The sequence below is a fragment of the Tiliqua scincoides genome, chromosome 2 (genome assembly GCF_035046505.1).
Source record: "Tiliqua scincoides isolate rTilSci1 chromosome 2, rTilSci1.hap2, whole genome shotgun sequence".
NCBI lineage: Eukaryota > Metazoa > Chordata > Lepidosauria > Squamata > Scincidae > Tiliqua > Tiliqua scincoides.
Window position 1 is genome coordinate 157478640 of NC_089822.1, and position 17084 is coordinate 157495723.

At 42.8% G+C, this 17084-nt stretch overlaps 1 protein-coding gene across 1 annotated transcript in view; it reads right to left on the minus strand.

The window, feature by feature from the left end:
- The window catches only part of UNC13D (unc-13 homolog D), a 35446-nt gene that overhangs the window by 5547 nt on the left and 12815 nt on the right, over positions 1 to 17084 (minus strand). The window contains exons 8-27 of the mRNA XM_066616111.1: positions 16234 to 16302; positions 15817 to 15886; positions 13707 to 13811; positions 13095 to 13187; positions 12601 to 12704; positions 11817 to 11934; positions 11396 to 11520; positions 10587 to 10677; positions 10122 to 10178; positions 8781 to 8878; positions 7970 to 8021; positions 6730 to 6860; positions 6103 to 6223; positions 5511 to 5654; positions 3659 to 3757; positions 3241 to 3447; positions 2551 to 2619; positions 965 to 1044; positions 331 to 436; positions 166 to 237 (exon numbers count right to left, since the gene is read on the minus strand). Coding sequence (XP_066472208.1) covers positions 166 to 237; positions 331 to 436; positions 965 to 1044; positions 2551 to 2619; positions 3241 to 3447; positions 3659 to 3757; positions 5511 to 5654; positions 6103 to 6223; positions 6730 to 6860; positions 7970 to 8021; positions 8781 to 8878; positions 10122 to 10178; positions 10587 to 10677; positions 11396 to 11520; positions 11817 to 11934; positions 12601 to 12704; positions 13095 to 13187; positions 13707 to 13811; positions 15817 to 15886; positions 16234 to 16302 — 2011 coding nt within the window. The remainder of the gene's footprint in view (positions 1 to 165; positions 238 to 330; positions 437 to 964; positions 1045 to 2550; positions 2620 to 3240; positions 3448 to 3658; positions 3758 to 5510; positions 5655 to 6102; positions 6224 to 6729; positions 6861 to 7969; positions 8022 to 8780; positions 8879 to 10121; positions 10179 to 10586; positions 10678 to 11395; positions 11521 to 11816; positions 11935 to 12600; positions 12705 to 13094; positions 13188 to 13706; positions 13812 to 15816; positions 15887 to 16233; positions 16303 to 17084) is intronic.

Consider the following 17084-nt stretch of genomic DNA (forward strand, 5'->3'; position numbering starts at 1 on the left):
GCATCATCTGAGGTTAGGCAAGCATTGACCACAGGGAGCTCCTTCTCAGCCACAGTGCCCTGGATATGGAATGACCTCCCCAGGGAAGCCTGCCTGGCACCAGTGTTGATTTCTTTTTCACTTCCAGATTTATTTGTTGAGACAAGAGAAGTCATAGTAGCTTACTGTGAATTCTGCAGTGTGAAGGGCATCCTTTGACAGTCCACAACCATCTCCATGAAAACAAAACTCCAGGCTCTTTAGGAGGAAATGGGGAAAGAACAAGAAAGACCTGTGATCCATTGCTGAAGCACAAACAAAGTCAAGCTGTACTTGGATTCTCTTAAGTACCTGGAGGGCAACCTGCAATTTCCTGAAGTACTTCAAGTTGCCAACTTGCTGTTTAGCCGCCCCTGTCAGCATGTTCAGGGTGTGATTCCACAGCAGCTCTAAAAGGCTGTTTTGGGGAAGAAAGGCAAAGATGGAGACTGGAGTGAAACAGATGTGTTCTAACAAATCTCAAAAGATACCACGCCACACCAATAGAACTCAGGATGGACAAGGAGCCCAGTTCAGGTTACCAACTTCTCCATTGAACAGAGGTTCAGTTTCTTGGCTCTGATAGTAGTGGTGTTAAAACTATATAATAGAAAGGAAAAGTTTTTTTCTAAAATGCAAGCTTCTAGTGCACCAGAAAGCCTGTAATCTCAGTCTACTCTGTCTTAGCCTCAGATCCAAACTGGCAAAAATCTGAACATGGAGTGAGATTGTCCCATTCATAGAATAAAAGTGCATTTTAATTTGAAATAATTGCATGCCAAGTTTCAACTAAAGGTTGTCCAAAGTGGCTCACAATAATTTTTTAAAAAATGTTTTGCAGCAGCCAACGACCCCCTCTCACACATTTTGCCTATTTTTATGCCTTCCTTTTAAATTTTATTCAGTCAAAAGAAATGATCTTCATAATTCCAGTGTTCTGGCTTACCTGTTGAAGTTCTCCTGGACCAGGTTTCCATTTAGGTACCGGAACTCACACTCCAAGAATTTCATTAAAGGGGTGATGCACTGGGAAAAAAGACCGGAAAAAAGAAAGTCAGAAGGGAAAAGCATTTATGATTAACTTGCATCGTTGTGAGATGTGGTTTGAACCAGTGACGGTCCTGAGCTTTTTTTTTTTTTTTGGCCTGGGCTGCCATTCTACTTGCTGCCCCCCAGCCCCTGACCCGGAAGTAACTGCGGTGATGTCATCACCTCACCACAATCACATCCAGAATCGTGCCAGGACTTGGAGGAGAGGAATGACACTGCCCAGGCCCCAAAGCAGCGCAGAATTGTGGCTGCCACTCTGGGCGTGATGTTGCTGTAGGCCATGCCTTTATATTACAGACCCCCTATGGAAGCCACTGAAAGCTGGTGCTTCTGTTTTCTGTTGGTGTTCCACATACACAGAATATTTAAAAAGGCTTTTGCCCTGTGTGCTGAAAGACTATATGTATGCCTATCTGCCTAACACCAGGACAATCACCTGGAACAGTGTGCATTGGCAGCCACATGGGCTGGCATAGTGTAATTTGCCAGTGTATTTTTGAAAATTACACTGTACTATGGCTGCTGGTTCTCATGCTAAAGGTCCAATGTGAAAAAAATAAAAGGTACAACCTGCTGCTCTCTCCCTGGCAGCATGGCAGCCCTGGGAACTTGGGGGAGAGCTCAGTGGTGGAGCACTGTTTTTGCATGCAGAAGGTCCCAATTCAAACCTGGGCCATCTCCAGATAGGGCTGAGAAAGCCCTGGAGAGTTGCTACCAGTCACAGTAGACAATATTGAGCTAGGTGGACCACATCTCCAATTCTGGATATGTATTCGATTCCAGATATATAAGAAGGCCGCTTCCTATGTTCCTCTCACTATGCGGAGCAGGGACAGGATCAAGCACCCTTGACACTGGATTACATGGTTGAAAGACCATATAATAACTGGATTTTTTTTAAAAAAGTGGGATTCCAACAAATCGGTAATGATAAGAATACAGAACTGCCAAGACTACTTTTACATGGTTCAAATTAGCCCCACAAAAGCATTTTCAAGGCTGGTATTATTAGCACCAAAAACAATATATGCAACAGGGTGAGCTATCAGTGTGGTTGTTTTCTAGGAACTGTTTATGCCCTCAACTTGAATCCCTCATTAATTCCAGTAAATTCATAAGTGAAACTAACCACCCAATCACCAACCTGCTTTGCGGCTACTGCCCTTATATCTCAGCTCCCTTGCATTTCTGTCCCAGGCATCTACCATGTTGCCTATATCCAAATCAATTGCAAGAAAATACTGTAAGTCATGACATTTGTTTTGGGTTTAGGGAGATGCAGAATGTCATATTGCTTAAGGGTAGGAGTGAACCATAGGAACTTGGATACTCCACTCATTCCTGCTGTGGCTTTCTCTGAATCACCAGAGGCTAGCTAATGTAGTAATGGGACACTGACAGGGCAAGAGTCACAAGCTGTATATTTGAGTTAAGGAAAATGACGCCTAAAAACAGGCTTGTTTTAGCATTCCGAAGACTCACATCCTCTGGGTCCTTGGAGTCACAGGAGATTGACAACTCCTGGATATGTCTGATAATCCCAGCATCCAGCTGCCAAACAAAAAACACATGTGCTGAAATAATACTTTAGTGGAGATGTGATATAAATATTAAGAGCTCAAAGCAAGTCACATACTTGGTAATCTTACAACAATGGTAGGTTACCCCATGTATGTTTGGGGTGGTGGTGTCAGTAGTGTGTCAAAAGCAACGTCTTGTCTTGTCTGAGACTTACTGAATCACACTGACAATACTGCTAAACCTGGTTGTGTTTTAGCTTTGTTCAGGCATTCAGCCAGATGCAAGGAGGGAAGCAAAAGGGAACATGCCTGAGTAGCAGGGAGACTTGGACCCACCACTACCCAAAGAAAAAGGATATGGAGCAGTTGCTGCCAGACAGTACCAACACTGCCACGCCCTCCCTTGCCCACAATCAACACTGGTGGAGCAAGGAGCAAGGGCGTTTGCCAAAGGTCCCCCCATATCTGGCGTTGGGCCTGCAAAGATGCATACGTTTGCCTTGTGATGGGGAGCCAAAGTGACAAACTGCTAACAAAAAGGTTCCACAAGAGATCTACCTGACTACTACATTTTGTCGCTACCAGCCATGCCTCTGACAGTCCTTACGCTACACAACTGAGGAAAGGGGAATTGCCAAAATTGTGCCTTTACTTTGGTTGCCAAGGTCTGCACTACGCCTCGGATTTCATTGTTGAGGAATGTGATGGTAGCCTGAAGCTGATGGTGCAGGGTGTGCTGGATCTGTTCGGGTGCAATGGCATCTCCGGCCTTCTGCTCCAGTCGTGCCCAGTCCAGCTGTGATGGCAGCTTGAGAATCATCATGCGGAGCTGCTCGATGTTGTTCACCACAACGCAGAGCTGGGAGGAAAAGCAAAAGTTGCCTAAAGAAGTCTCTGTTATGCAAATAGCAGTTCCACTGGAAGAGAGTTCCAAACATAGCAGTCAGCATATTTTTTACTTCTTTCTGATGTGGAATCAGTCCCATATTCCAAGATGGCTTGTCCAAAAGTCACCAGTACTCCTTGAAAAGTTTTGTAAACTCTTGTCAGAACCTGGCAAAACCACTCACCCGGTTTGCTGCTTCTCCCTCTTCATCCTGGTTTGACGATAATTCCTCTGCTCTCATCTTAGACAGTCGGCAGTAGGTCTGAGCAATTTTACACATGTCCTAAAGAGAGACAGAGGACAAACTCTTGAGGCACAAAGTGAATAGTGGGGGGAATACATGGATTTCTCCACATCAATCCATCACAGCAAGTTTCACTACATCCCATGAGGAGACTTGATGGCTGCCATGTTATCATTCAAGTGTTACTGTGAAGACAGCTGCTTCTTAAAATGAAAGTTTTATTTATAATTCAATATTGCAATATTTACAAGTTACTCTTTACACGTCTCCCTGGCAACTCTATCTAACCATAACTATTCTTATTTGGAAACATGGACTCCAATGTTTTAAGGCAGTAGTTCCCAAACTGCACCACGGCACCTGAGGACGTCACAGCGAACTCAAAGGGGTGCCATGGGATGTCCCCCTAGTGGACTCTTCTTCCCAGCTTTCTTGGCCACCACCATCTTGGATCATGAGAATCGAGCAAACTCTCATGTGATCCATGATAGCGACAGCCCTGAAAGCTGGAAAGAAGAGGCCGCCACAGAAGAAGGGCACCGTGATCATCGTTAAGTTTGGAAACCACTGTTTTTAAGGTATGCTATCAGTACAGTTGCCACCATTCTCCTCCTAGGACGGAAGTGAGCAGGCAGAGCTGGCTTCCATAAACCAACACTAATGGGTGCTGTAGTACCAAACATTTGTTTTCAAACTGTGTCTCATTGAATCAGATACTGAACTTGATTTTGAGAGAACAGAATTACAGGGCTGAGAAAATGTGGAGGTTTTAATATGGACTTGTGGAATTCCAAACATTATGTTAGAAAAAACATGTCCAGGAATAAGTTCAGTCAGAGTCGGCAAGCTTAGTTCCAAGTGTAAGAAGCAGCAAGGGAGAAAAGACAGAGTCAATTGCGAGAGCAGGAGATATTTGTATGGTTGAGGTTGGTGGAGCTGGAGAAGGCAAGGTCACAGCCAAAAACACAGAACATGAGGGCGGCAGTGAGGCCATGGAGGGCTTTGAGGGTATGGGCATGAAGCCTGTGTTGGATCCAGGAGTTGACAAGAGTCACAATATTTTGAGAGTAAACATGATAAAGACTGCACATTGTATGTTCGACAACACAAAGCAAGCAATGGAACAAATTGGGAATTGGGGGGGGGATGATAAAAATCCTGAGACAGCCCTGTTAGCAGGAAGAATCAGATATGAAACCAAGTATGGGTACAGTCGTCCAAAGTCTGATTCATATTTGCCATAGGCCCCACACAGTAGCAACAACAGTTACTATTGCAACTATAGGACTGTGAGAGACTTTTAAGAATCCTTTGCCTCAATTCTTTGTAAGGAGGCACGATCTTTCAGATCTCAGAAGATTAGCCCATATTGTCCAGGGGTCCGCAAGCAAAGAGCAAGAGAGAAAAGATGTATTATGCTCAAAGATTTTACAGGATCTAGAATAAGATCAGATGCATACAAAATGGATGCTCATTATATCAGTCTCCATTTAGTGAGCCAGTTGTGCGCACCAGCTCACCACAGTGATCAGAGCGTTTCCTCCATGCCACACAAAGATGACCTTCAAAGGGAAACTGCAAACTAAGCAAAAGCACACTTTTGAAAGTGGTTTTCCTCTTCTATTTAGCAGGGAGAGAGCAACTGGTCCTCTTCACCCCATTGTAGCATCTTTGGCAGCAGTTGTTTGCTGGTACTTCTTAGATTTTGGGCCAGGGAACCACATATTTATTTACTATGTAAACGTCTTTGTGAACCTTTTTAATGAAAAGCAGTAAATATAATAATACACACCTCCACAAATTTCACCATAATCATAAAGGCTTCTTCAGGATCTGGCCAGTTCAGCTGCTGCCATGTCTTGACCATCTGAGCGTAACAAGTGGATAGGTCCACAGTGGATGTACTGTGTTTATTCAGCTCCCCCAATGGCTTCAGCTAGACAGAAGGCAAGATATTTACCCTTATGTGCTTCAGTCTGAATCTGAATCAGGAAATCTGAATTTCCAAGAAATGCAACAGGATTATTTCAAGAAGCTATGTTTGCTTTCAATCACCAAAGCCTCAGAAGATTTAAAACAAACTTGATACTTTATTCACAACCAACTTCAACAGATTCTTTTTATGCATGCCTCTAACTCTGCATTAACTAAGTGATGAAGGTGTGGCCTGAACTTGTCCCCAGGAATCTGAAATAAACTACCTGCCTGTAGTGACTATTATTTCCATAAAAGAGAGAGGATGTAGTGATTTTATGAAAAAGACGCAAGCACTTTACACATAGTCTTTAAGTGAGCAGGTCAATTCACAACTCTCCCACTATGGGTTTATCTGGGTTCAGGAATATACTCCATCTATTTTGCTTTCTTTGCTGGGAATCCATTACCTGGTCCACTTGGATAGCCCTCTGAGTCCTTTCCAGGGCTATTGTATATGTCTTCTGGAGCCACTTAGGGATGGCTTGCTTAAACCACTGGTGGAAACTTGTTAATGCAAGAGGACCTTCACTGGAAAGAAAAGACACACAAACCGTTCCTACATACTGCAGCAGTTTCAAGAATAGGAGACTAGGGACCCAATTCTATCCAATTTCCAGTGCTGGTGCTGCTGTGCCAATGGGGTATGCACTGCTTCCTGTGTTGAGGAAGCCGTCACACAGGCCTCCTCAAGGTATAGGAACAATTGTTCCCTTACCTCAGTGCTGCATTGCAGCTGCACTGGTGCTAGAAAATTGGATAGGATTGGGCCCTAATACTTCTGCTGCTATTCACTCATTGGCTCCAGCCTATTTTTGCTCCAAGGACTGGGCATCCAGACTAGGTAAAATAAGAAGCCTGTTTCAACCGTTTTTCCAAGTACTTAACACTCAAGCAACATACATACTCACAGCAGTGCCCAACTGCTAGTCCACCACAGCCCTCTTGGAGATGGCTGTTTCCATGTGGTTGTGAAAATCTGCAAAGTAGCCCCAAGGCTGAAGGTAGAAGCTCAGTCTCAGTGGAGAGGTCATTACCTGTTGCACACAAACTCCTTCAGGGAATACATTTCCTGCAGGCTGAGATAGAGCTGGAAAAGGTTTTCTGCTGTGAGCTGGGACATGCCGCTATCAATCTTACTCAGCTGCTCCTTGACATAGAGAGAAACCTACAGAAGACCAACAAAAAAAACTAGAGCGGGTCAAAGAAAACATCAGTTCTGCTCTTTGGTGGATAAGCAGCTTTTCTAACTGGCTCACTGAATAGACTCCTCTCATCTGCGGTGCTTTGGGCAAGTCTGAAAACCATTTAGAAACCTGGGCACAGTACAAGTGCTTGAATACTCTATTACCAAATGCAGGCCAAAATAAGCATAGTAAGGAGAATCAGTCTGCATTCAGTCCTCAGCTGTAAGCCCGGCATGGTCTGGAGCAACCCTATTCCTGTAGGCAACACTTCACCAACTGGGAATTTTGGTCTGACACTATGGTAGGGGGAATGGTTGCCAGGAAGTGAGATCTACATTTCCTTCTCTCCCAACCTCCCTCCAGATCTACTACTAAATGCACCAGGTCTATAATGCATAGGCTTTCCAGTCTACCAAAGGGGTAAAGCCATCATTACCTACTTGCTAGGTGCCATTGCTCAGATTGGAGATGTGACAAGTATGCTCACATGACTGCAGAAACTCACATGACCACCACACATCAGTTCAAGTTAGGTGGATTGAAAAGATCACGCCTGCAGATCTTGAGTTGAAATGTTAACCTAGTTGGCTATGAAACAACTTACACTTGTCATTAATGAGATTCAAACGAACATTCACTAGCAATTAAGGTTAATAGATTGACCTCAAGAGTTCCTGCTTATTAACAGTACTTATTAACAGTATTTATATACCGCTTTTCAACTAAAAGTTCACAAAGCTGTTTACAGAGAAAAATCAAATAACTCATGGCTCCCTGTCCCTAAAGGGCTCACAATTAAAAAGATGCAAAAGAACACCAGCAGGCAGCCACTAGAAAAGACAGTGCTGGGATGAGGTGGGTCAGTTACTCTCCCCCTGCTAAAAAGAGGAGCACCCATTTGAAAAAGTGCCTCTTACCCAGTTAGCAGGGGTCATATACTGCTTATCTACAGTATAAAAGCTCTGTGACAGCAGCAGAGGAGGCAACTGTTGCCTCATTCTTCCCCTGGTCCCTTCACCCAACCTTCTCCCCAGCACTGCTGTGGGATAAAACGTCCTGGATAATATAGAGCATCAAAACAGCTTCTCACCAGTTCCTGAAGTTCAAGATAGGCAATTGAGAAGAGATCCACTCTCATGGTGCTGTGGAGGTGGGAGAAGGAGAAACAGGCAGTCACAAGTTTGCTTGACAACTCAAGAGGTTGTTTGATTCACCTGGCAACACTATATATGCAACTCTTTTAGGTATATCAACATGGTATACAGTAGAGATCTGAAGGCCCATAGCCAAATCTATCCCTTTAACTACCACTTTCTCCCCTTCCTCAGTTGCCACAGCCACCACTTCCTCTGCACACCCCTCTTTCCTCCAGGCAGGCAACAGAACTTGCTGACAGTCCACTTTGGGGGAAGTGAGGGAGGGATGGGCCCTGGCCCTCCACCTTGCATCCCACCTTCAAGTAGTAGTGCTAGCAAAACAAGGAATTGTTGACCAGGGATACACAGAAAAATCTGAGGTATTCCAGCTGTCAGAGATGTAAATACCCTGAAAAGAAATGACTGGTGAGGTGGTTGGTGCAAAGAAGATCAGGTCAGTTGAGTTGCCACCTAGGCAGTTTTAATCTGAATTTGTTTGTTTCTCACATAACAGTCATTATTTCAGCAAACTCACATATAAAACAGACTATATGGCTTTATTTTCCTGGGAAGAAATAGTAGCCCTAGCACTGGGTGGAAGACCACAGTCACTAGGTTTTCTGGTGCCAACTTTTTACATGGCTTCCGACTTCCATACTTTGCTTTATAGCTACAATCTTCTGCTGCTGTTGTTGGAGAAGTAGCATTTTGTGAGCATTTGAGAAGCATTTTGTGAAGGGAGAGCAACCAACCGACGAGACTTACTTGACGAAATATTTGTTCCAGGTCTTGTGGCACTGCTGGAGATCTGCATTCACTTCCAGCAGAAGACTGACCAGGGCTTTGCCACACTCCTCCATGGTCTGTAAAAGGTTAGGGTGGGGCGCATGAGATTTTAATACATTTGATTTTGTTTTCATTATATTGCAAATCACTTTGATCTGTTTTTTTAAGGCAAAAAGATAGTATTAAAAATTCTATTGAACAAACCAAAGTGGTTTTTGCTTCCAGCCCTTTTCAAACTGTTGAATTTCACACCACCACCAGATCATGATCTTTGTAATATTGTAGTACTGCAATACCTAATACCACTTTTGAAATGACAACATGTCTCTTGTCGAAACTCCTCTCACCCAGGGCCCAATCCCATCCAAATTTCCAGCACTGGTGCAGCTGCAATGCAGCCCCAAGGTAAGAGAACAAATGTTCCCTTACCTTGAGGAAGCCTCTGTGACTGCCTTCCCACCACTGGGCACAGTTGCACCAGCACTGGAAAACTGGGGAGAATTGAGTCCCCAGTTCCATTGCTGTGGTTTGATTGCTAATGTGGTAGCTTGTTGTTGTTGTTGTTGTTGTTCAGTCAAACAGTCCCAGCCTTTTCCAGGTAAACATTTGCCTAAACAAATGTAATGCAAGCCAGGCCAACATGGAGATGGCTGGCAGCAATGTCTCTGATTTCTGTGGCTTGGAGAAAAAAAGTCCTAATGATCAAGGAAGTTGCTGATGGCCATATTCATGATTGCCAGACTATAACTGTTTACATGAGCACTTAACTTGGGAAAACCCACTTGAATGGATAAAAAATACAAGACAACCACTGCCGTTCAATGTAGATAATGCTGACCTACAAGGTGGGTCCTCCATAAGGCCAACTGAGGCAGTTGCCTTAGGCAGTATATTGGTAGGGAGCATTTTCTGTGTTTGCCCACTCACCATGGTGCTGCTGCTCCTCCCCCCACTCCACGGACTGAAAAAGATGGGAACAGAGTGGAAGAGGAAGGGTGAAGATAGCCTACCACTTTCCTCTCCTTCATACTTCCTCCCACTTCTTGGACTGGGAAAAGAAGAGGAGCAGAGGCTTATATCACCAGGAAAAAGGAGACATCATTTGGCATGCTGACTCTGGGGTCAGTTGGTCTTAGACTGGCCTGGCTGACCTAGATGGACCGTAGGACTGACTCAGTTGAAAGCAGCTTCCTATGGTTAATGGAGGTTTGGCAGACACCAATAGACTGAGCTGCCTATGTGGAACATATGGAATGGGCAATCCCACAATCCATACGATTCCCTCAGCAAAAACTCTACTAGGCTGGAAACAAGATTTACCTTTACCATCGGCTTAAGGTGTTGCTTCTTCATCTGAAACCACTCCACCGTTCCAGCCTAAGAAAGGCAAGGAACAGGATTAAAAGCACAACAACAGTCTTCCACATGTCCCCCACATGCATAATCTAATCAGACATTAGTCATTCTGGACAATACATTGTACCACCTGTCCAAAGACTAGAAAGAAAAAGCAAAGATCAAAGCTTGATAGTTTGAGCATTACTATGAAGGCTACTTTCTCAAAAGACGTCTTCAAGAAAAAGTTACCTCATATAATTCTCCATAGTGGTAGAAATGGGCAACTGAAAGTTCAGCACTGGTGGTCAGTTTAGAAAACAAACAGGATTAGGCCCACCTTTTTCTAACTCTCACCACTGTTCCAATTCCAAGACCTCCAAAGGACTGAGAACTATATCTGTGAACTTGGAAAATGTGAATATAAGGGCATTTAACATGGCTCTATACCTGGAGGGCCTTTGTCACCATTTCTTGAAGGTCAGAGGTCAGCGTGCACAATTCTCTGAAGGCTTTCATTTTGCACATCTGGACCAAGACTCTGTGAAGATGAAAAAATACTGCTGAAATATGTTGCAATTCAAGGAAATGCTTGGGCTTCCCTACCCCACCATGTCCTCATAACTCACAAAGTATGTTTGCAATCTTTCATGTTTTTTAAAGCATTTTCATATAAAATAAATGATGATAAACAATTTTACTAATAATAATTCTAAATCATGCTTTGTTGAAAGCACTCCACACATGCGTAGTGTGCTTCCCACACCTCATTGTTCCAAACAAAATTTGAATTCTTTCTCAAATAAAAATACAGTACTGTACACAAAATTAAGCTATCCTTAAAGTACCCCCCCTTTTTTCTTAGTAGGCCAAAGGCAATGTATCGGCCATTTTGGTTAGTGAAAGTACACCAGGTTCTCGATACCCCCCTAGAACAGAAAAGGGCTAGGAGTCTTTTGGCACCTCAACTCTAAAATAAACAGTTTTTTTAAACCATCAAAAAAACAAAACCAAAAAAAGCCAGAACAGCAGCTGTATAGAATTGTCCCAAGACAACTGACAAGTTTTCCATTCTTGCATTGTTCCTGGTCTAACCCTATTCTTAGGGCAAGCAAAATAAGTTAAGCAAACTGGACTCATTTGTTTCATGTGCAGCTTTTAAGGCAGGTTTCCAGAATCACCTCTTCACGGGGCGGAATTTTGTGTCCAACACTGAATATCCATGACCCTGTTCACTGAGAACTCCATCAACAGCTAACCTGAGCAGTGACTGTAGTCTTTGCGTTGACATGGGCAAAGAGAGCGGGAAGATGATCCGGTACCTCTGGAGGAGAGAGATCCCGTAGGTCAGCAAAGACTGGAAAGAGTCAGTCAGTTCTTTTTTCTGCACAGAGCAACAAAATTGGTATTAGAAATAATGAAGGAAACATTATTTGAGGTATGTTTTCCCTGTCTTTTTCCACCCACCTAACCTCCAAAGATATGGGCACCCTTCCCGGAATACCTTCCGGTGGCTGATCTTCTGTGCTTAGGAATTGACATCAACCAGTGGTGCTGCATGAATGTGCATTGGGGCCTCAGCCAGGTTCTCTTCTATATCAAGCATGACTGTTTCCAAGACTCTCTGTGTCTCAACTGAAATACACTCCCAGCTCTATGATTCCATTGTCTCTTTCTCACCTGTTCAGGGTTTAATCGTCCTTGCACCCACTGATACTCTATGCTGGTGATCTGATGAAGCAAGCAGGCACTGCTGAACTCCAGGATCTGGTAGAGCTTACTGTAAGCCAACCATTGCCTGAATGAAAGACATTAAAGTTTGAAGTAACTATACAATTGTCAGCAAACAAGTGAGGGGGGGGTAGCAACATAAAAGGTGAGGGGTATAAAAATTAATCCAGAAACACATTCCTCCAATATGCAGAACAGGTATTCTTGCACAAATGGACTAGGTTTTTCTAATTTTTCTCAATTGCAAACATCTACATTTTTGCAGAAGTGAGATTTTTGACTTTCCAAAGTCTTGCTGTTACAAGGGATGAGAAACAGATGAGAACCATAAATTTTTGTGCCATAGAAAATAGCCTGGGGAAGTTACAATCAACATGCAAAAATGAACCAGGAAGAGGAGATTACACTTAAAAATACATGCCCAAAGCATCACATTTATGAAAAGCAATCTCGATCAAATGGGAAAATCAGCAGATAGCATCTAGAAACAACAAACTGCTACATTTTGTTGGAACATCCGCTAATCACATGGCGTGTCTGCTGGCTTTAAATTTCCAAGAATCCTTGTGAAATAAAGAACCATTATGGCTATAAAAAAAATAGTAGGGAACTAAAAATAGTAAGGCTAAGAAGAACAGAAACCAGATCCTTTCCCAGCACCCAGTTCCTAAATCAGACTTCATTGCTGAGACAACACTGCCTCTGGTGGAAGGAAGCAGGAGACGCTACTCACGCCATAGCCTGGTGGAAGTCAGAGAGGTCTTTCTGAGTGGCATGTAGATACAAAATTGTACTGGCATGCTTGCTCAACCGTCCATCCCAGGAAGTGCTGCCATCCTGCAGGGGAAAGAACAGAGGAACAATCTCTCCTGCCCTTAGATCAGGTAGAAAAGAGAGACTACAGCACTCCACTTATTGCAGACACTTTAGCAACTAGATGTTATTTTGCAGTGGGTGGCCCATAGGCATCTCCAGTCTACCAAACCCCTGCACACGTTTGCTGTAGGTCCCTGAGGGTTGGGGCAATGGGGTTTCTGCTAGGAATCAAACACAAAACTTTGTATCCAAGTGGAGGAAAACGAGAAGGAGCAGATGGTTAAATGCACATGCATTAACTTACCGCATAGCTTGGCCTACTTTACCTCTCCACTGAAAAGATGAATAGCCATACTTTCCAGCCACTTTCTGTTCCCTACCAAGTCTCTTGAGTCATTTTTCCCCTTTTACCTGATGCTGAAGAACCTCATAAGAAATCATTTGCTGGAGAAGTTGCCGGTGGATTGTGTAGCTTGGCTGTGTCTTAGTGGCCATGGTGGCCCTCTACAAAGGAAACAAGGCCAGAAATCCAGCTTTGAGAGGAGCTTCCGTGAGTGATCAACAGTCCCTCCCCACACAGTATCAGAGACATTCTGTCTCTGACTATTCTCGCCAGTAAAAGGCCAAAGCCCAAGGTGTATTAGCACATGGTCAAGAAGACAGTTCTATATTACATTGTTTACCTTTCTTCCAAACCATAAAACTCATGAGAAGCTGCAAGGTCGATACCAGTAGAACACTAAATTCTCAATAAAGCCTTCATTAAAATATAGCAGCACCACATAATTTTAAAACATCTGAAAGTTTTTCCAACAGACTGTCTTTCACTATCCTTTACTAAGTAACCAAAGATTGGCCAAAGAAGCCTCTTGACAAAGGGTGGTTCCACAGCTATGGTCCCACAACAGAAGGTGACCAGTCCCTGGTAGTGACTAACCTAAACTTCGAAGACTGCAGAATATAGAATAGGACATTCCCTGTTTTCTCATCTCTATTAAAAATGTTCATGGACCTCCAACCCACCTTCTTATGAATCAAAAGGAACTGCAGGTGGCAGTGTCCTCGGTTGGGGTAGGTTTCTGTACGAGGTTCCAGACTGCACCAGCGGTCATCCCTGCAATGCAGGTCCTATTCCCAAAAGGGAAAAAAACAATAGTTGCATTAGAAAGAAGTTTAAAAATGTTCTACCAAGTAAATCAAGAGGCATGATAACTGAATGGCGTTAAATACATAAGGAAAATTAAGTAAGCACATTAAAAATAATTGTGATTGCAGATTTCTTCTTGGTCCACTGCAAATGTCATCAACTAATTGATGTGCTTGATTAGCTAAATCACAGATTTCAATTTGCTCCCTGTTTAGTCAGTGAAGCCAGAGTGAATGAAAAGAATGAATTCTGGGACTTTTACAGTGACCTCACACAGACACTCTCAATAAATTTTCACAATATGTAACATTTTGCATGTGTTACCAATTATTTTAAATTAAATTAAGCTATTTCTGCCCAATGTTGCATATACACAACAGGGACCAAATGTGTACACCTGTGGGTTGGACAAAAGTGGGTTAAAATGTATGTTTTCATATTGCAGAATTTCTTGGATATAAATACAGTTCATATATGAACTGTAATTGGTCTGCCCCCTTGAAATTGGTCTGCCCCCATCACAGACCCAATGAATCATATGACTACTAGGTCAGTAATCAAGAAAGCAGAGATCTAATTATAGAGATAAAGGAAATATAGACACAAATACACAAAAATATTAGCTATTCTCTTATTTTCAGTTCTTTAAAGGAGTACAGTGTAGATTAATAATGTATCTAATGTTCCAGAGGTTAAACAAAATGATAAAGGCCAACACTTTATGAATACTATAAATGTGGCTTAATAAATGCTAATTTACTGCAAGTCTCATGGTTATGGTAGAAAGTTGGAACATACTGGCTGATGGTGATACAAAGTATTTGATAACACTGGTGAAATTTTAAGATTTGAACCTGTAAAGGTGCTGTTAAATTCTCTTGTTGGGATTACTCCATATAGAACTGAATTGCTAATAACAAATCTATTGATAGTAAGGACAGGCTGGGCACAGAACAGGAACCCAACGATATCCCCATCTAGAGAAAAATGCCAATTAGAACATTTAAGAGAGCTCATCTTGACAAATGTACTGATTTAACAAAGAGTAGTGATGAATTAAAGGGTATTTTTCTTTGAGATATGGCAACCATTTGTTGCATTATGGAATTCTGTACCTGGGGGTGTGAAGGTGGACCAAATGGTCTTTATGTGATAATGTCTTGATATAGTTCTTTGGAATAAACTTTGAACAACAAGAAAAAAAATGCATCTCTAGAGACAATTTGACAACAGATAAATCTACCATCTGCATAAGCACTGGAAATTTAAACACACAACATAGCCAATTATTCAATATATACTAAAAAAAAACCACTTTTCAGAGCGTGATACCATAGTCTTCTGAGACTGAAGGATGCCAATGATGATATACTAAAAACATACAGCATTAAATATGCTATTCCATGGACCTTTAATGCATGTAGTGTGAAGGAATTAATGTCTATTTAGGAGCACCCTCACTGAGGACGGAGTTATACAACCACTATGAAGCCACCACAAATTGCCTTTCCTTGATGTGACAATCAGACTTGTGAAAATCTTGAAACGTATTGAGTCTTGTTTGACGACAAATACTATTGGCTCTTTTGACTCAAATGACTCCTGAGCAAGTTTGTGGCTGATGCAGCCAGTGATCCTTCAGTAGCCACATGGAGTTCTCCTGAATGTCAGCCTCCTACCCCAAAGGCCACAGCAGCCAGCCCAGTTCTTTCCTCATATGGTATTCTGTTTTGCCATAGTGATTGGAGGATGGAGTTGTGTAGAGGAGCCTGGGTAATCCCAGGCTGTGTTATCTTTCCTACTTTGAGCTTGGGGCTTCCTTGTGACCATGCCAAAAGTGGGCATCAAAGTTTCGCTTTACCCTTTTATTTAATGAGAATTATGTAGCCGACCAAAACCTGTGGTAATTGGATATGCCTAAAAGGGATTGAGATGTTCTGAGGAAAGACACACAGCATCACTATGAATCACTATTCCCTTCCTCACCTGCAAGCGAAGAACCACATTCCCTAGAAAGTCATCCTGACCTTTGTCCTTTCGAGCATCTTTAAAAATCCTGGAGAGGAAAAGTAAGAAAGAACAGAATGATGTCTCATGTACAAAGTACAAGTATTGCATTTTTGCTCTTAAAATGTTTCTTGTGTTTCGTTGTCTCTCCTAAAAACAAAGGTAGCTCCACAAAATGTGAAAAGGTCCCAATGCACTGTGCCCCTCCCCCCTCAGAGTGACCATAGGAACACCAACTCCTCCAACTGATTTGAAAGGAGAAAAGAAGCACCCCCCTCCTTCCCCCCTTTTTCTGTGGGAATGGTTTCCCATTGTTTCATTTTTTGGTAAGTCATGTCGTTAGCTGAAGGGCAGGATACAACTGGCCCGCACACATGTATGCACGGCAGCACAAACCTCTTGAGGCCATGGAGGTCCGACAGTTCTCCCAGTTTGTGGCGTACAGATTCAATCTCATCAGAGTCCCTACAAGAAAGAAACGCAAGTGGCAGGTGAGTATTCATTGTCTCTTGCAAGATCTCCAGTAAAAAGTGCAACAGGATATTTCAACCAAATCTGCCGTGAACAAGGGGTCACCCCTGAAAGGGCGACACCAAAGGGAATTATCCCTTTGAAAGTTGCACCTTTGAGATCAGGATGAGAGCTACCTCTCTTACCATCTCAAGACCCCCACCCAAAATGGAGTGCTAACTGGGAAAGAGATGCCTTTGATAGTAGGGAATATATATTTAAAAGGGGGCAACAACTGTTCCTCTTCACTCCACCGCAGTACCTCTTCTGGTAGCTGCGACTGGTGTCTCTTCTGCTTCTTTTTAGACTGTGAGCCACTTGGTGGCAGAATGTGAGAGGAGCTCCTATCTCATGCAAAAAATGATTTGTTCAGACATTTATGGGCACTATCTAAGCTCTAAGCTCACTACAATTGCGTCTGGCAGAATTCTAGCTCTGTCGTCTCCAGGAATCTGCCCCCGTTTTGAACGTTCAGTTCCCAAATGTCCTTAAGCACAAATTCTATGAGAAAACTGTTAAGGTTAGTTTGAATGGGATGATTGGTGTAGGATCCCTGTTTTGTCCCAATGTGAGCAGGTTGCAAGAAAAACAGCAAATACAGCAGAGTACTTTCAGCAGATGTATTTGAGCAAGGGATATCACAAGTAGAGTAGTCAGTTAGCAGTCCAAGAGTCAGCACAAAGAGCAGTCAATACAAGTATAGCAAATCCAAATCAGTTTCCAACAATACATAGTCA